At 38.8% G+C, this 19,238-nt stretch overlaps 1 protein-coding gene across 2 annotated transcripts in view; it reads left to right on the forward strand.

Moving 5' to 3' along the window:
• Positions 1-1,170: 1,170 nt before the first annotated feature.
• The window catches only part of LOC121295328 (gamma-aminobutyric acid receptor subunit beta-4-like), a 103,328-nt gene continuing 85,260 nt past the window's right edge, over positions 1,171-19,238 (forward strand). For both annotated transcript variants that reach the window (XM_041219814.1, XM_041219815.1), the window contains exons 1-2: positions 1,171-1,279; positions 3,308-3,396. In XM_041219814.1, the coding sequence (XP_041075748.1) occupies positions 1,197-1,279; positions 3,308-3,396 (172 nt within the window). In that variant the 5' untranslated portion in view covers positions 1,171-1,196. The remainder of the gene's footprint in view (positions 1,280-3,307; positions 3,397-19,238) is intronic.

Raw genomic sequence — 19,238 nt, forward strand, 5'->3', positions numbered from 1 at the left:
CCGTTACTATTTTTTTTCCCCTCAGTGACATCAAAGATAGTCCCAAAAGTGGGCAGAATGAAAATGCACAGGAACACATTTTCTATTCATTGCACGAAAGCCCGTCTCTGAAAGACACCGAACATTCATCTCGCGACACAGTGTATTTATAATGGACATCATAGTCTACTTTCATTGTTATCAATAGTATTGTTCTTAACATATGTTTTCTTCAGGATATTTTTAGTTTTTTCTGCTCTTCTAATTCATTTTCAAGGTTTTAAAATCGGGATATAGCCTGTTATTTTGTAACTAAAATGGCTTGTATTGTATTAATTTAATGTAGTACTGTACTGTATTAACATTATGCCATGGCTAATAGTTTAGTCCTGGGAGGGGAGCTAAATTAGGTGAGAGGTAGGATACCATCGATTGTAGTCAGATGGTCTTCAAAATACTCTGATAACAATTTTTTTTTTTTTAAATGTCATTTTAAAAGCTAGTTTCCCTGATGGAATTCGCAACGTTAAACAATAGGCACTCAAGCTCAGTAAAGGGTTAATAGACGCTGCTGTGACGTAGGACTCACAATTAGCCCAGTGCTATTTATTTATTTATTTATTTATTTATTTTTGCAATGTGCAATTTTTCCCCCCTTAGTGATTGCAATGAGAGAGAAGCAAATCTACATCATCACCAGCAATACCAAGTGGTGCAGATTCTTTTTTTTTTTTTTTTTTTTTTTTTTTTTTTTCAACGTTTGCATCTAAATAAAAACAAACCTTAAAACTCCAAACAGACTGAGGTGATTCCCACCCCAGGAAGGAGAGGACCAGGGACAATGCATCTTCATCTACAGACATGGACTGAAACATCGCAGCAGCAAATATAACGAACAACCAACTGCTGCTGCAGTTCTTTATTTATTTGTTTATTTATTTATTTATTTTTAAAATTTGAAGCCTTTTCTGTGTATTTTTTCTTTTATTTGTGCTGGTAGAGGATGTCTGGTCGTCTTATCGTATTGGCAGAAAGGGTCTGTGACTTGCACAGATTTCCTTGACCTCTGGGACTATTTTGGTTTGTTTATTTATTTGTTTGTTTGTTTGTTTGTTTGTTGTTTATTGCTTTTCTTTTTTTTTTGTTGTTGTTTTTTTTTTTTTTTTTTTTTTTGGTCCAAAGGCAGTTGGATTACTGGAACTAAAGGACTGTTGGAAATGTTGGGTCTTCAGGAAGACACACTCTGTGGATTTGTTTCTGCTTTGGCAGCTTTGTGTTGTGTCTGCTGTGCTAGTCAAAGGTAAGAGCATAACACTGTGATACATAGCCTTCATAATGCAAAACAAATGAAAAATATCACATTCATTCATTCATTCACATTCATTTATATATATATATATATATATATATATATATATATATATATATATATATATATATATATATATGTGTGTGGTACTTCGCATTGTATGTTGTATGTAGGTGTGTGGTTTCCATTGTATCTGGATTTATAGGTTTTCCCCATTACCTCACACACAATCACACAAATGTCTGTTTTGTTTTATTCAATCCTATCACTTTTCTAATTTAAAAAAGTTTGTAAACATGATTATATATATATATATTATATTATACGCGTATATATATATAATATATATATATATATATATATATATATTTAAATATAGCGTGTTTTAAAATATTGCAAAATAAAAAAAATAAGAAAAGCAAATGTTAAGACTGCTATTCACGGAAATTGAAATTGACATGTATACGGGTGTACGTGACAGCAAGTTCACCGATATACGGAGATTAAATGCTGTATCTTAAACCAGAACTGTTTGGGGAGGGGGGTTACATTTAGTTACAAGAAGGTGTTTAACATGTTTACAAAGAAGGGGTGATGTACATTAAACGCGCGTATAAATTAAGGAATATGTATTTATAGAATACTGATGCTGTGCTGAAAGGCTTTGGCGGTTTAAGAGTGAATGATACCGTTTGAGAAGACGGACATTGCTTGGCTGTCATATTAATTGTTCTATTTAATTTTATCGTCTTGAATTATTAATATTAGTTAGCTATGACACCGATAAAGAATATTCGATTTCAACTCATATTACAACAACAAAAAATAACCTGTAATATAAATTAAAGGGTTACCTATCTGCCTCTGTGAAGGCACCAGTAGGAAGGAATTTTGTTATTGTTATTATTAATACGCTTCTCCTTGGATTACTCCCAAAGATGCCGGCGTTATTAAGTAGTTTTCAGTACTGAGGCGGCACAGTGCAGTGTTCTGAGCAACCTCTGAACGTGTGAGCGAGCAAGGGGAACAATAAAAAAAGAACTGAATATCAAACAACCAAATTATCAAAGGGATTGGGCAGCTGGGTATCGGATTAGTATTTTACTTCTTGAATCCACGAGCTATTATCGTAAATACAGCGCACCAAGAGCAGTCTCAACAGCATACACTCAAAACCGAACAATGTCTTCCATGTTAATGTTTTTAGTGGTTGCTTCAAGTACATTTCAGTTTAATATATGAGAATACCGTGTAAAGCGCATGTTCGAAGTGTTTAATTATGATTATATAAATGTATACTGCAATAAGGGAGCCGTTTAGAAAGGCCACAGTATAAAGAGCCATAAGAGATTTTTTTCAAGTGTTTGAAACCAAAAGATGCATGTCTGTCTTTCTTCCTTGATATATACGTATTTAAATATATTGCTCCTTATACATTATTAATTCAACCAGGGTTTCTCCACATGTCATAAAACATCATTGCCTTTGTCATTTTCTCTAATGAATTCATTGTACTGATTGATTTGCAGCTTCACCTAACGTAAACGAAACGCAGGTTGTATGGGCAGCTTTCAGGGTTGGCCATCTGAATTAAAAAAAAAAAAAAAAAAAACCTTTTAGACGCCTAGAGCCTGTATGTTTCAATATAATGTACACGCTGCAGCAGCACTTCTCAATCATAAACCCTTTGTGAAGAGAAATTATTCTTGAATCTGGACCCTTCTGTGCTTACATATAGAATGTCTCATTCTGAATTGTGACAGCATAATAGGGTTTGATTTGGACCATTCTATTCAAAGGGTCAGGTTAAAAAGTAAATGGGGTTGCGTTTGGGAGTTACTGCCAATATTTTACAATGTAGTTACAGCAGCATCTAATCATTCTGTCTCCCATTTTACCAACTACATCAAGTCAGTCATAAAGATGGGACACACTACTGAATAGTCAAGACAAAATAATGCACTTTTAATACAATAGTATGGAAATGTTGTCAACTGCTAATCATGTTATTTTCACTAGCTCCTCCAATGGGAACATATCTGTGGTGAAAAACACGGTGGACAAGCTGCTGGAGGGATATGACATCCGCCTGCGACCAGATTTTGGAAGTATGTCCAATTTTTTTGTTTTAGGACATTATTACATTATTGATTCTTTCTTCACAGCTCTCCATGATAGGTAAGTTCTTCCAATGTACTTTGTTTGCCAAAACTGTAAAGCCTCCATATTTACTTATGACCTAAACCCTGGAAACCCATGCAGTATTGAAGAATCTTTCAGGTTCTATCGTCTCATAAAACTATGATCTAACTTGGTATGGACATTCCTTCGGACACATAAGGGAATCGGAATCTATGTCTCGGGTGCATGCCAGGAATTCTGTTTTTCAATTATCCTGGCTAAGAAAGGCATTCTTCAGTGATACATGTTTATCTAGAGTGGCTATTGAAAGCTATGTCTTGGGAACCACTGGGGAATTTGATGAACACTTGTATGGACACTTATTTCCAGAAGTTTCACAGGAACACCTGCCACCTGATTGGTGGAGCAATTGATAGCTGTAGATGATGTAATTGGAAATACAGTTCTATTACACATGCTTCTGAATGGGGGCAGACATTCTTGTGCTACCGACCCCCCCCCCCCCCCCCCCCCACAATGTGGTTTATCATTTCCAGCTGCTAATATGTATGCTACTTGTCTCATGTTTTGTACATTTGATGATGTTGCCATTTAAGTTCCAACAGAAAATTAGAAAGTCCAAGTTCTTTTGAAATTAAAATTGAAACTAGCTGATTGCTCAGAAAGAGGAGGGCCGTTTGACATATGAGTGACAGACCTGCTTTAAGGAACTGCTTTTGATGTTTTTGCACCACTATCTGATTTGATGCACAAGGGGGCGCTCATGGATTTCTCGTGTTTGTTTGTCTACCGCCGCCACACAATTTTTGGGACTACATGGCAGGTTTACCATACTCCCTGAGTTAACTTCTTTGACTTGTTATTCAATACTACTGCCCAGCCAACAAATGAACAAAAACATAAACAAAGGTAGTTCCATATTTTTTTTGTTAAGGGTATACTGCTAATTCCAAACCAATGTGAGTGTGTAGAAAAAAAATTAAGAAAGCAGCGGACATTTGTTAACTCAAAGGCCAAGGAAACTTGTGTCTGAACACCTTAAACTGCCTTGGAATATAATAGTGTAGACTGGACTGCTGGCGTCCTTTGTGATAAAGCAGAGCAGACATAGGGCTGGTTTTGTAAAATGTTAAAATGCCTTGAAGTTTTGCTCCTATGGGACAGGCCTACATTTTATTATTTTGCCTAGCCTCCACAAAATGTCCAAGCCAAGTTTAATTGAAGCCGTTCTGAAGCTATTCAACAGTATGAGTGGTTCTCAAGATGCAGCTATCGTACAGGGTAGAATAAAGGATTCAGCCAGCTCCAGGCTCTTTTGTTGGTAACAGATGTACAGCTAAAAGGTTAAGTGTCAGTGACCAGTTTGGTGAAGAGCTAACCCAACACAGACATGAATTGAAAGGCCAATCGGCAGGTAAGGATATATTTATTTAGGTTTTCGTGGGCAGTGATGAGCAATTCTCTTGCTTAGAATGTTCATTTGCATATGGGGTAAATATTGGTGTGCCACATACTTTTAACAGTACTGCACTGCACAACTGAACCAAAACACAAAATAGGAAGATTTCCTGGACTTGTGGCACTGTTAAACAGTATCTATTTTATGTACAGCTATGACCAAATGTTTTGCATCACCTTGAATTTTCGGATTGAGACATCATTTAAAAAAAAAAGCTACATGAACATCATTTAGAGCTTCAATTTTAACATCATGTAATTAAATAAACTACAAAATGATATCGCAAAAGTCTACTGGAAGCCATAACAGTATTTCATGCTATATACAGGCAAATCGTGTTCCAACACATTTTTATTGTCAGGCCATGGAGTTTCAGAACGTGCTTGTACATCAGCAATGATACCAAGCAAGCTCAGAGTGCCATATTAGTCATGTGTTATTCATCTATGAGCCCAAGCTTCCTGGAATCCTACGTACAGGCTGAAAGACATGTTTTGTATGATTTTGTAAGACTTACTGTTGTTCTATATTAGTTGTGCATTAGTTTGTACTGAATAAAGATACAAGAAATGTTCTGCAATAATCTGTCCACAGCCTAGCCCGAGTCCCAGTCACCATGCATTTTGCTTCTGTTTTTGGAAATACTGTGCTTCGTACCGAACACCAAGTGCCATATTGCAGGCCATGTCTCAAAAAGAAAACCTCTTATTCGTTTGAGGCCTGCAATATCGTAGCCTATGCATTAAGTCCGAGTTGCGATTATTGCATTTGAAACTTGCTGCTTCTGTGGCAGCTCTGTAACACATATAAACTTTTTTTATTAAGAGTTAATTTGCTGAACTTTACTAATTGTGTGTTTTTATGATATTTTACTGTAAATGTATGTTTTTTAAATCTCAAAAAAGATTACCCTAATGTATGTAAAAACATGAAATCTGATACTATTTTTACATGGTTTTACGGTAATAACATTATTTATACGGTAATTTGCTCACCGGATAACATTTTTTTACTGTACAAATGACGGTTATCAAGAAAGTAATATGTACTGTGATACTGTTTTTATACGGTATATTACTGGCAACCCAGCTGCCAGTTTTTTACCGTTTTTTTTTACAGTGTAGGTACATGCAAAAAATATATAACATCAGATAACAAAAAAAGAGATCCCCTTTGATCTAGTTAATAAAATCAGTTAATAGAAACACAGACATTTAAATGAGTTTATTTATTACCGATCTCACAGTTAACAACTGGAAGCTTTATTAAGCATTCTCTCCACTGCTACTTGCCTGCCTTGTTTTTTCATTTGTAACCAACTTACTGTAGCTTATGTTTCTACCAAAACTACCTAAATATGAAACTGATACATTAATGTTACTCTAACTATTGCATGCTGCATAAACCATATTATTAGTAATTTCAACACTGTAATGCCTACAGTACTCAGTATTCCCAGGTGGTCTCCCATCCAAGCACTAACCAAGCCTAACCTTACTTCACTTATGAGATCAGACTTATTCAAGGTGGTCTGGCTTTAGGCACTCATAGTAGTAGTATTAGTAGTCGTAGTAGTGGTGTTAAATGTAGACTAATGTATTTCATTTTTGTAGTGAACCCCTACTGGACATAATTTCATAAGAAATATTTTGCTTGCCAATAGTTTGAAATGCAGTACAGCTAGTACATTGCAATGGTTTGAAACGCAGTACACCTAGTGCATTGCAATGGTTTGAAACGCAGTATAGCTAGTGCATTGCAGTGGTTTGAAACGCAGTACAGCTAGTGCATTGCAGTGGTGTGAAATGCAGTACAGCTGGTGCATTGCAGTGGTTTGAAACGCAGTACAGCTAGTGCATTGTAATGGTTTGAAACGCAGTACAGCTAGTGCATTGCAATGGTTTGAAACGCAGTACAGCTAGTGCATTGTAGTGGTTTGCAACACAGTGCTGCTAGTGCATTGCATTGCAGTGGTTTGAAACGCAGTACAGCTAGTGCATTGCAGTGGTTTGAAACGCAGTACAGCTAGTGCATTGCAGTGGTTTGAAACGCAGTACAGCTAGTGCATTGCAGTGGTTTGAAACGCAGTACAGCTAGTGCATTGCAGTGGTTTGAAACGCAGTACAGCTAGTGCATTGCAATGGTTTGAAACGCAGTACAGCTAGTGCATTGCAGTGGTTTGAAACGCAGTACAGCTAGTGCATTGCAGTGGTTTGAAACGCAGTACAGCTAGTGCATTGCAGTGGTTTGAAACGCAGTACAGCTAGTGCATTGTAATGGTTTGAAACGCAGTACAGCTAGTGCATTGCAATGGTTTGAAACGCAGTACAGCTAGTGCATTGTAGTGGTTTGAAACGCAGTACAGCTAGTGCATTGCAGTGGTTTGAAACGCAGTACAGCTAGTGCATTGCAATGGTTTGAAACGCAGTACAGCTAGTGCATTGCAATGGTTTGAAACGCAGTACAGCTAGTGCATTGCAGTGGTTTGAAACGCAGTACAGCTAGTGCATTGCAGTGGTTTGAAACGCAGTACAGCTAGTGCATTGCAGTGGTTTGAAACGCAGTACAGCTAGTGCATTGCAATGGTTTGAAACGCAGTACAGCTAGTGCATTGCAATGGTTTGAAACGCAGTACAGCTAGTGCATTGCAGTGGTTTGAAACGCAGTACAGCTAGTGCATTGCAGTGGTTTGAAACGCAGTACAGCTAGTGCATTGCAGTGGTTTGAAACGCAGTACAGCTAGTGCATTGCAGTGGTTTGAAACGCAGTACAGCTAGTGCATTGCAGTGGTTTGAAACGCAGTACAGCTAGTGCATTGCAGTGGTTTGAAACGCAGTACAGCTAGTGCATTGCAATGGTTTGAAACGCAGTACAGCTAGTGCATTGCAGTGGTTTGAAACGCAGTACAGCTAGTGCATTGCAATGGTTTGAAACGCAGTACAGCTAGTGCATTGCAGTGGTTTGAAACGCAGTACAGCTAGTGCATTGCAGTGGTTTGAAACGCAGTACAGCTAGTGCATTGCAGTGGTTTGAAACGCAGTACAGCTAGTGCATTGCAGTGGTTTGAAACGCAGTACAGCTAGTGCATTGCAGTGGTTTGAAACGCAGTACAGCTAGTGCATTGCAGTGGTTTGAAACGCAGTACAGCTAGTGCATTGCAGTGGTTTGAAACGCAGTACAGCTAGTGCATTGCAGTGGTTTGAAACGCAGTACAGCTAGTGCATTGCAGTGGTTTGAAACGCAGTACAGCTAGTGCATTGCAGTGGTTTGAAACGCAGTACAGCTAGTGCATTGCAGTGGTTTGAAACGCAGTACAGCTAGTGCATTGCAGTGGTTTGAAACGCAGTACAGCTAGTGCATTGCAGTGGTTTGAAACGCAGTACAGCTAGTGCATTGCAGTGGTTTGAAACGCAGTACAGCTAGTGCATTGCAGTGGTTTGAAACGCAGTACAGCTAGTGCATTGCAGTGGTTTGAAACGCAGTACAGCTAGTGCATTGCAGTGGTTTGAAACGCAGTACAGCTAGTGCATTGCAGTGGTTTGAAACGCAGTACAGCTAGTGCATTGCAGTGGTTTGAAACGCAGTACAGCTAGTGCATTGCAGTGGTTTGAAACGCAGTACAGCTAGTGCATTGCAGTGGTTTGAAACGCAGTACAGCTAGTGCATTGCAGTGGTTTGAAACGCAGTACAGCTAGTGCATTGCAGTGGTTTGAAACGCAGTACAGCTAGTGCATTGCAGTGGTTTGAAACGCAGTACAGCTAGTGCATTGCAGTGGTTTGAAACGCAGTACAGCTAGTGCATTGCAGTGGTTTGAAACGCAGTACAGCTAGTGCATTGCAGTGGTTTGAAACGCAGTACAGCTATTGCAGTGGTGCATTGCAGTGGTTTGAAACGCAGTACAGCTAGTGCATTGCAGTGGTTTGAAACGCAGTACAGCTAGTGCATTGCAGTGGTTTGAAACGCAGTACAGCTAGTGCATTGCAGTGGTTTGAAACGCAGTACAGCTAGTGCATTGCAGTGGTTTGAAACGCAGTACAGCTAGTGCATTGCAGTGGTTTGAAACGCAGTACAGCTAGTGCATTGCAGTGGTTTGAAACGCAGTACAGCTAGTGCATTGTAGTGGTTTGAAACGCAGTACAGCTAGTGCATTGCAGTGGTTTGAAACGCAGTACAGCTAGTGCATTGCAGTGGTTTGAAACGCAGTACAGCTAGTGCATTGCAGTGGTTTGAAACGCAGTACAGCTAGTGCATTGCAGTGGTTTGAAACGCAGTACAGCTAGTGCATTGCAGTGGTTTGAAACGCAGTACAGCTAGTGCATTGCAGTGGTTTGAAACGCAGTACAGCTAGTGCATTGCAGTGGTTTGAAACGCAGTACAGCTAGTGCATTGCAGTGGTTTGAAACGCAGTACAGCTAGTGCATTGCAGTGGTTTGAAACGCAGTACAGCTAGTGCATTGCAATGGTTTGAAACGCAGTACAGCTAGTGCATTGCAGTGGTTTGAAACGCAGTACAGCTAGTGCATTGCAGTGGTTTGAAACGCAGTACAGCTAGTGCATTGCAGTGGTTTGAAACGCAGTACAGCTAGTGCATTGCAGTGGTTTGAAACGCAGTACAGCTAGTGCATTGCAGTGGTTTGAAACGCAGTACAGCTAGTGCATTGCAGTGGTTTGAAACGCAGTACAGCTAGTGCATTGCAGTGGTTTGAAACGCAGTACAGCTAGTGCATTGCAGTGGTTTGAAACGCAGTACAGCTAGTGCATTGCAGTGGTTTGAAACGCAGTACAGCTAGTGCATTGTAATGGTTTGAAACGCAGTACAGCTGGTGCATTGCAATGGTTTGAAACGCAGTACAGCTAGTGCATTGCAATGGTTTGAAACGCAGTACAGCTAGTGCATTGCAGTGGTTTGCAACGCAGTGCTGCTAGTGCATTGCAGTGGTTTGAAACGCAGTGCTGCTAGTGCATTGCAGTGGTTTGAAACGCAGTACAGCTAGTGCATTGCAGTGGTTTGAAACGCAGTACAGCTAGTGCATTGCAGTGGTTTGAAACGCAGTACAGCTAGTGCATTGCAATGGTTTGAAACGCAGTACAGCTAGTGCATTGCAATGGTTTGAAACGCAGTACAGCTAGTGCATTGCAGTGGTTTGAAACGGAGTACAGCTAGTGCATTGCAGTGGTTTGAAACGCAGTACAGCTAGTCCATTGCAGTGGTTTGAAACGCAGTACAGCTAGTGCATTGCAGTGGTTTGAAACGCAGTACAGCTAGTGCATTGCAGTGGTTTGAAACACAGTACAGCTAGTGCATTTTTTGGTTTAATTTCCTGTGTATCAAATTTATTTCAAACGTGTTAAAACATTTTGTTTTTACCTCTATGACCGAATATATAGATTGTCTTCCATTGTAAAATAATTTCCAGCATGTGACACCTGCTGGTGAACAGATGTATTTCAGTTATAATTCTTGAAATTTCAGTTTCTAGCCATGTGGCAGCCTCTAGCCTGCAAAATACACAATGACTTGTTAAATAAATGGCACGTCGCACCGACTTCAAATGTGCTGCAAATTCTGCTGGAAGTTGGTTTTGGGCAGTAATGCAGGAGTGGGAGAAAAAAATAAAATACCACAACACATGTTTATCTCAGAGTTTTAATATAATCTGCCCTTTTGTTTACCATCACTCAGTGGTGTAACTTTGGTTTCAAAAGTGGGGGGGATAGTTTCTGTAGCTGGGGCACGCATGAAGATTACTCTGTCTGAAATAATAAAATATGTTACAAAAATGTTACAAAGTATAAGAAAACATTGCATCCCTTGTATGTCTAATTAAAAGATCCAAAGACATTCCTGAGGCAATCATTCAAAATTGAAATCATTCAAATGGTTGCACACTGTTGTCATGAGTGATGAGTGTGGCAAATAGCTATATTATTCTGTCACTTCTGAGGTCTTGGAATTACGAAGCCATGACTTTAGTCTTCAAAGAGCACTGAATCGCTGATCGGATCCCTGTAGTACTACTGGCCTCTCAGGCAGCATTGAGAGCTAGAGCGAGTGTGGCATAATGCAGATTTAATGCAGAGGGATGAGAATTGCCCTTGAAATATATTTCTAGAAATGTTGAGGTTTCCCTAGAATTTAAATACTTAAGCTAAATACAGTTCTACTATTAAAATGATGGTAGTACTGTATTGGTATAAGAAAATTGTGTTTTAAAAAATTATTTTCAGCTTCCATCCACTTAAAATATGTAGATGTAGCTTGAACCTCAAACTGCAGTGTATCGACGATAATGTAAATAACACCAAGCACCAGACAATGAGTTTAACATTTTAAACATGTTCCTGTTTACAGGTAAGAACTCAACTTTACTATGATGTAAATATAATGATAATGTTTGTTATGGTAATTGTTTATTTATTAGTTTAGTAAAATGTGACCTAGAGTGAGTTTTTGTAACATTGATAAATAGAGATGCGAGAGTTTATGAGATATTTAAACATACAAAATAATTTGTAATAGGTAATAAACACGATTAATTTGGTATAATAATTGTGTAAAAAGTTATTACAAATGTATTTAGTTTTTATTGATTTAGTCTATATTTATTTGCACAAGGCACAAAGGTCATTTTGCTATTTTAAGTTTACTGTGTAAATTAAAAATGCAAGTAGACAGAAACCTCAGTGTGATAACATTAGTAAATAACACAAGCTATGGTGAATTACAAACTTAAACCATTTTCCTGTGTTTTGGATACAGCAACATAGTGCATCCTCCTCCTACTTTGTTCATCCATTTGCCATTTTTCCATAACATTACTGTGATCTCAGGCTATATACAAATATGTCAGCCGGGGTCTTTAAACTTTGCGCCATGGGCCTCATTTTACGAAAGGGCGTTAAACTTTCATGTGCACAGTAATTGCAAGTACTGTGCACGTTAATGATTTCCGTATTTACTATTTCACAGGGCGGGAGCCCGGGCTATAGGAATAGCTTGCTAGATGGTAGATTGGGTTGGTAGAGGAGAGACCTCTAGAGAAAACATAAAAGGGTTGTCTTGCTGATGAGGAGAGGCATGGCCTCCAAGACCTTGCACTGCATCCCTGAGGATAGAACAAGTAACTGATGCTAACCTGAATCCTTTGAGGATGGAATAAGTAGCGGATGCAACCTTGAAAATGAAAGGACAGAAAAGTGGTTTCTTTGGCTACTGGAAAGCCGCTCGCGGTGGGAGAGGAGAGCCTCCCTCAGGGAATCTGAAAACAGGTGGAAAGTAGAAGGTTAGTTAAGACATTAACCAGGTCTGACATTACAATTTTCCCTTTCCAGTCCGATGTCAGTCCCTGTCCGACATCATCAAAAAGACGTAAAACACAGGTCTCTAGTCGTTTTTTTCCTGGAAAAAACAGTGAAAACCTTTCAATGGTCGAGTGAGACCGATAGGAGCTGAATGAAGCCGAAAAAAAGGGGTGTATATGATAGCCCCATGCACCACAGAGATAACATGGACACAAAAAAAGGAGATTCTGCATCCAGCACTCAAAGAATATCACTGGCATTTACAGAGCATTTTCAGATGTTATGTTATAGACATATGCATTATTGAGGAGTTTTCTGATAAAACATCTAAAAAGAGGTATGTGAAAAATACAGCGCACAAGGGGTGGGGCTTGGCTGGAGATGCAGCACTGAGTGTATTTTTGCGATTCAGTGTGTTTTAAACCTGTTTTACTCAAAAAAAAAAAAAAAAAAATCTGAAACAGCACATGTAAAATAAACAGTGCATTTGAAAATAAATTGGACCTGACGTGCCTGTCAAGCGCTGAATAAATGGACCGCTAAGGGTTAAGGTAAGTAATAGCACATGAGCTGCGAAAGGATAGATGTGGCCGGGGGTCCCTGCTGACTCATATGATGAGTACCCTGCTTATCTGAAGGCAGAGGTTGTCGTGGCCTGACCTGAGGTCAGGGCAGTGAGATCACTTGCCACCCTGCGGCTCCATAGAAGTTCCCCAAAATCATGTGACAAACAAGGAAAAGACTATGTCCCAATGGATTGGAAAAAACACACAACACAACAATAAAAGGGGGTTAGATAGATGTATGGATTATATGTATGTATACCTATATCTCTCGCTCAGTGGAGAGGAAAACCCCCTTGTGGGAGGAAACCTCTGGTCCTGTCGAAGAGATCCACTACCGGCAAGCTAGCAATACTTTGTTGAGTAGTGGAAATGTCAGAAATGGAAGAACGAATGTACAAGTCAACTGCTGAAGAGGACCATCACCTCAGATTTAAATGACATGCTGGTCAGTCGACTACAGTGATCTAGACATTCAGAATTAGCAAAGAGAATTGAAATTAGATTTATGTCCTTGCCGTCAATGATCTGATGCCTGAGATGAGGAGCCAGAGTGTGATTTCTGACAATAGAAGCTTGCTGTGGATCTTTGAAGGTTGCTGTTGACAGATTGTAGGTGGGGACATCAACTGCAGGGACCGGAAGTGCTGGAATGGAAGAGAGAGCAGCCGGGTTGGAGACGAATGCTGGGCTTGGAGGAATGGCGATTGCTGCAGAGTTGGCAGCAACCTGTTTGTCCATGGCGTTGAGCCATGTGTTTTTTGCAGTAATTGAAGAAGTAACAGGATTTCATGTCCTTGATTGGGTCTCTGCGTTGCTGAACTGCTGTGCTGGGAGAGGAGGAGGTGACCATAACTGGAGAAGGATGGTGGTGACGGCTGCCTGACCTGGGACTCTGGACGGGCTGAGGTGCAGGAATGACTGTTGAAGTGCACCTGTAAGAAGGTGGGAACATGGGTGTAGTAAATATGAAGGTATAGTACATTTTTAACAGCGGCATATGATCACTTCCAGACGGGATGTTGATGTTGTTATCATGCAGGGTTTTTAAGTTTGGCGAGTGGCCGATCCTTGTAAAATAGCTGCTCCGTTTTGATTGCTGTAGTGCCGGGGCAGAAGGTCTGGTTGCCGGGTAGAGTCAGCATAAGAAGTATTAGGTACCGGGTTTCCATTGGTGAAATTGAAGGAGAGGTTTTGAGGAGAATCCAGCATGGACGTTTCCTACTTTACACAAAACATATTAACTACAAGCAGCTTTCCTAGAACCCTGGCAAAAAAAACTCCATGTCAGAAATGTAATATAATGGAGCAAATAGAATATAGAGTATTTAATTTCAATGGAAATCTCAAACAGTAAAACAAAAAAAAAATGTCATAGTATATAATCTCAATATTTAAAAATATAAAAAATATAATGTTTTTAGCACTGAAAAACGATACTGACAAGCTGTGAAAATGTGAAATAGTAAACAGTACCACTATGAAAGGTACCTTTTTATGACTTCTGTCAGGACACTTGGCACTTCTTTTCTTGCACACTTGATAACAATGCTCATTACGTGTTATAATTCTGCACATTTTTCACATAATGCATGTTGATGCAGAAACAAGTGTAAGAAAATGGGTACTTCTGCATTTCTTTTCTTTTTTTCCAGCACTCTGCTAGCCGCCAATCTACTCTTTTGCTCAATTATATATGGTGCACCATCTGCTGTAATCCCATCACTTAGTTTCTTCCAAGATAATTCTGCACTTTCCATGGCTTCTTGTATCTAAATAAAAGTCTTGCCTTTCATTGAGACTCCATAGCTTCTTTAATTTCCAGTATAATATGTTACTTGTGCAGCATGTCATTGTGACGTTGTGTGATATACTCTTTCATAACTGCAATCGTTGCACTGCAAATGAGACACGTTGCCTTGTCGTGAAAATGATTAAGTGAAAAAGTTATCATCAGGCTAACGATTTTGGACTCTTCTGTGTTCTGTCTCCACATTTCGCTTCCGTAACATCTCCAATTACTTTTTCGCTACCAATTTTTTAATTTTACACAGAATAAAATAAATATTTTAAAAAGCCTTCACTTTACTAGTCTAATCAAAATTATGTGCGTGGAGAAACAGATCCTGTGTGCTATTTGATTGGCTATTTTACTACCTCTGTGAGCTGTGATTGGCTTAATGGGAATGTCAATCATACAATTGTTGAATACGTGTGTTATAGTAAATAGGCGGTTTGTTAGAATTCCAAAACGATACAGTACATCAGTGCAATTTTATAAAGTAATGGGCAGGCCACCAAAAATTTCCCAGTGGGTCATATGTCTGACACCCCTGCATTAGAGTATTAACTCTTTATTTTAAACTATGTCATTCAGCTTTAACTGCAACCTATTTAATAAAGAACGAACCAAAAAAAGTCCTGCTAAAGCTCACAGGGAATAATATTAAATTTCCCACAGAGGACAGGTTTACAGGACGTGTGCTATTGATTGTATGCACATAGCACTGTCACCCCGATCCATGGAGCCTGCTCTGCAGGGTGGCAGTGCCTACAAAGAAGAAAATTGAGGCTGTATCTCATCAATCAATATTTTTCAGGTAAGCAGAACAAAAAGAAATTACGATTGCACAACATTACTGTTTGCATTATAGGAGAAATGAATAGATGTTAAAATTAAAAGGTAAGCAGTGCAGTTTCACTTTACGTTGCCTCTGCCTGTCCCCTGCTGCTGAATTCGATCAATGTAAGCCACCTCCACCTTTCATAATAAGCCACTGACCAAAAGATGCACCTGGACTGCTGGGGATTTTGATAGTATGGTAGTCATGGGTTAGTCTCTGACATTATTGTGCACATTAAATTATCACTTACAATACATGTAGTGTGCATGGTATGGTATGTAAATTTACCAAATACTGTGCATGTAAAGTAATGTGTTCTCTGTTAGTAAATGGGGCACTACATTGAGATTTATTGCGGACATTAGGCTCACTACTTTATATGTACACTCATTCCAAATTTAGTGCCCTTTCATAAATGAGGCCCCATGTATGTTCACTTCTCATTGGTCAGTTTCCCTAGTTAAGGTGTGTGCAGCTCCAGTGATCCTGGATGCGATCCTGTTTTTCTTCCCATTGACTTCTGTACTGACTCATAATTTATATCAATAAATTATCATGAAATAAAAGTTTTAGTACTCTTGCAATGTGAGGTGGACATTTACCCGTCATTGAAAAAGTGAGGGGGACATGTCCCCCTCATCCCCTGTGTAAAGACATGTCCACAGCATCCCCTGTGTAAAGCCTTGTTCCCCATGTCCCCCGTGTACATTACGTCTGTAATGTCTTACAGACGTCTTACGTCTAACATCCCATATGATCATTTCACCCAGTATGGTTTTGTCAGCAATATCATACTTGTATAGCCGTGTGGTCCCAGCACAGCGAGTCTGCCAGCAACCCGTCACTCAGTTTCCCTTGTGCATACACTGGGTGCGGATAGGGGGGTTACTGTTTTATGCTTTGAAATGATGCCTTATTTCAGCAGTGTATGAATAAGAACAACAGAAATAACATAAAATAAACTTTATTCTACATTTTGTCTTTATATATAACATGAAAAACTGACAAACAATAAATATAGCAACGTTTTGTTTTATTCATTTTTGTATGCTTTAAGAAACAGAATGTTAAAATAACATATGGCTCAGAATATATTATTATCACACAATAATATATTATTGTCACTTTTGTTGATTTTGAGCCACTACTGTCGAAAACCAGCGTGAGACAGTATTGTGGGATCTTCTAACATGTAAATTATTGGATTTGTAATTCATAGATTATTTACAACTCAATTGTCTTGCCTCTTATTAGCTTTATTAACATTATTATTGGCTTCCCTTTTATTGTGCTGAGAATCCTTCAGTTGTTCACTTTTTAATGTTAACTCAGCAGGTGAACAATTGACAGATACAACTAAATAGAAAAGCTGCTGCATCCTGGTGCTGTAGGTCACATGGTATGATTGCAACTAGAAGGTGAACTTCCGTACCAGTTTCAGCTTTCTTCAGAGGGCAGCAGGTTTTCCTCAAGGACTTATCTTTGCTCCATTAATTTTCCCTTCTGTCCTGACAAGTGCCCCAGTCCCTGCCGATGAGAAACATCCCAATAATATGATGCTGCCACCACCGTACTTCACAGTAGGGGTGGTGTTCATTGGGTGATGTGCTGTTTTGGGTTTGCACCAAACATAACGCTTTGCATTTAGGCCAAAAAATTCCATTTTAGTTTTGTCAGACCAGAAAACTTTTTGCCACATGGGTACAGAATCTCCTGAGTGTTTTTTTTTTGCATACTTCAAACAGGATTCAAAGTGGGCTTTCTTAAGTAATGGCTTCCTTCTTCCCACCCTACCATACAGGCCAGATTTGTGGAGTGCTTGGGATATTGTTGTCACATGCACACTTTGACCAGTCTTGGCCATAAAAGCCTGTAGCTCATGCAAAGTTGCAATTGGCCTCTTGGTAGCCTCTCTGATCAGCCTTGTTCTTGCTCGGTCATCCAGTTTGGAGGGACGGCCTAATTTAGGCAGGGTCTTAGTGGTGCCATACACCTTCCACTTCTTAATAATTGTCTTGACCATGCTCCAAGGCCTTTGATATTTTTTTATACCGATCCTCTGGTCTGTGCCTTTCAACAACTTTGTCCCGGAGTTCTTTTGAAAGCGCCTTGGTGCTCATGGTTGAGTCTTTGCTTTGAAATGCACTACCCAGCAGAGGGAACCTACAGGAACTGCAGAATGTATCCTGAAATCATATGAATCACTACAATTTAACACAGGTGGAGGCCACTTAACTTGGTGTGTGATTTTGAAGGTGATTGGTTACACCTGAGCTAATTTAGGATTGTTATTACAGGTGGGGTGGACACTTATCCAGCCAAGCTATTTCAGTTTTTTATTTTTAATTAGTTTTCTACCAATTTCTATAATATTTTTTTCACTTGGAAGTTGTGGAGTAGGATGTGTAGATAAATGAAAAAAAAAACTATTTTAATGAATTTTAATTCTCGGCTATAAGGAATAAAAGGTGAACATTTTGAAATGTGCTGTAGACTTTCTATAGGCACTGTACTTTGTCTATGATTCTACATTAAATATTAAATATCAGTGGACAGTGACTTCAGACTACTAGCCTTCTGTAGACCTTTCGGATTGCATTCAGGTATAATTTTTATACAGATTACACATCTCCACCGATATTTACAACTTTGCTGTGGCTTTAGATAGTGAATAATTATACAGTTTAAATGCATTGACATCATTCACATGTGTAAAGACTGAACCCACAGCACTGATCAGGTTACAGGGAAGACATTTTGAAATATGTTATCTAGAAATAAATAGTTTAAAATAGATTTGTGTTTGTCAATATTTTTATTTTTGCACTTAGCGTCCAGTGTGATGTGAATGGTTTCCATATTGTTGTCTTCAATAAAAAAATACATATTTGAAGTACTTACTAAATGTCTTTAAGTACCAAGGCTTGTGGCTTAATCCTCATTTATCTTCAACCTGCACATTGACAGAGTAATTAAGTAGGCACAGATAAAATGAGGTCTTCTGTACTGGAATGTGAATCGCTAAAAGGAGTACCTCTTGCTATATTGTGCTTCTCTTGAATATGGAGGATTGGTTTACATTGTGAGCTCAAAAGCTGCATTGGCAAGATAAGATATTGTAACAAATGAGGTAGATCCATTCCCAGATGTGGTTCATTTATGTGATCTAAACATCATAATAGCCTATGGTTGTATTGTTTGAGCTGGGAATGCTGGGTTTTGCTTTGCATTAAAGCACGTTTGAGTTTTCTGTCAGCATTGTTATTTGAGATTGTCAGGCAAATCTTTAAACTCTGAAAAGCTGTTGTTCTTGCATGCTGACTGAACACTAATTCAACCCACTTGATTTGGGATCCTGCAGTAGCATTTGTTTCATTGCGTATTTTTTTTTTATTTGCTGCCCTAGGATTCTTTTGAAAACTTATTTTTAAATGGTATTAATCAAAATAGAGGGCTATATTCTCAAAGCTGTTTACCGCAAATCTTTACTAGTGAAAAAAAAAAAAAAAAAAAAAAAAAAAACAATAAAGTTAGCAAACCAGAAATAAACCATGCAGGCATCTCATTTAGGGGTGTGTACTTAGTCCCAAGAGGTTCCGTATTCATTTTAGAATTGAAAATTGTATTTTTTTTCCCCATCAGAATAATTGTGCTAATGACAGTGGAGTAGCTAGCTTTGATTCTTTAAGTAAATAGCGTCTTTAAGTGAAGCTTTGTGAACAGGGTCCATAGCATGCTATGTTATTTAGGAGCCAGTCGCCAAAATGAAATTAAACATTGTGTAGGTATTTGGTACAAGATTCCATTCCAAAGGTGGCTTGTGTTTTTATGATACTCACACCTGCAATGCATGTGAATG

Source organism: Polyodon spathula, chromosome 20 (assembly GCF_017654505.1).
Source record: "Polyodon spathula isolate WHYD16114869_AA chromosome 20, ASM1765450v1, whole genome shotgun sequence".
Taxonomy (NCBI): domain Eukaryota; kingdom Metazoa; phylum Chordata; class Actinopteri; order Acipenseriformes; family Polyodontidae; genus Polyodon; species Polyodon spathula.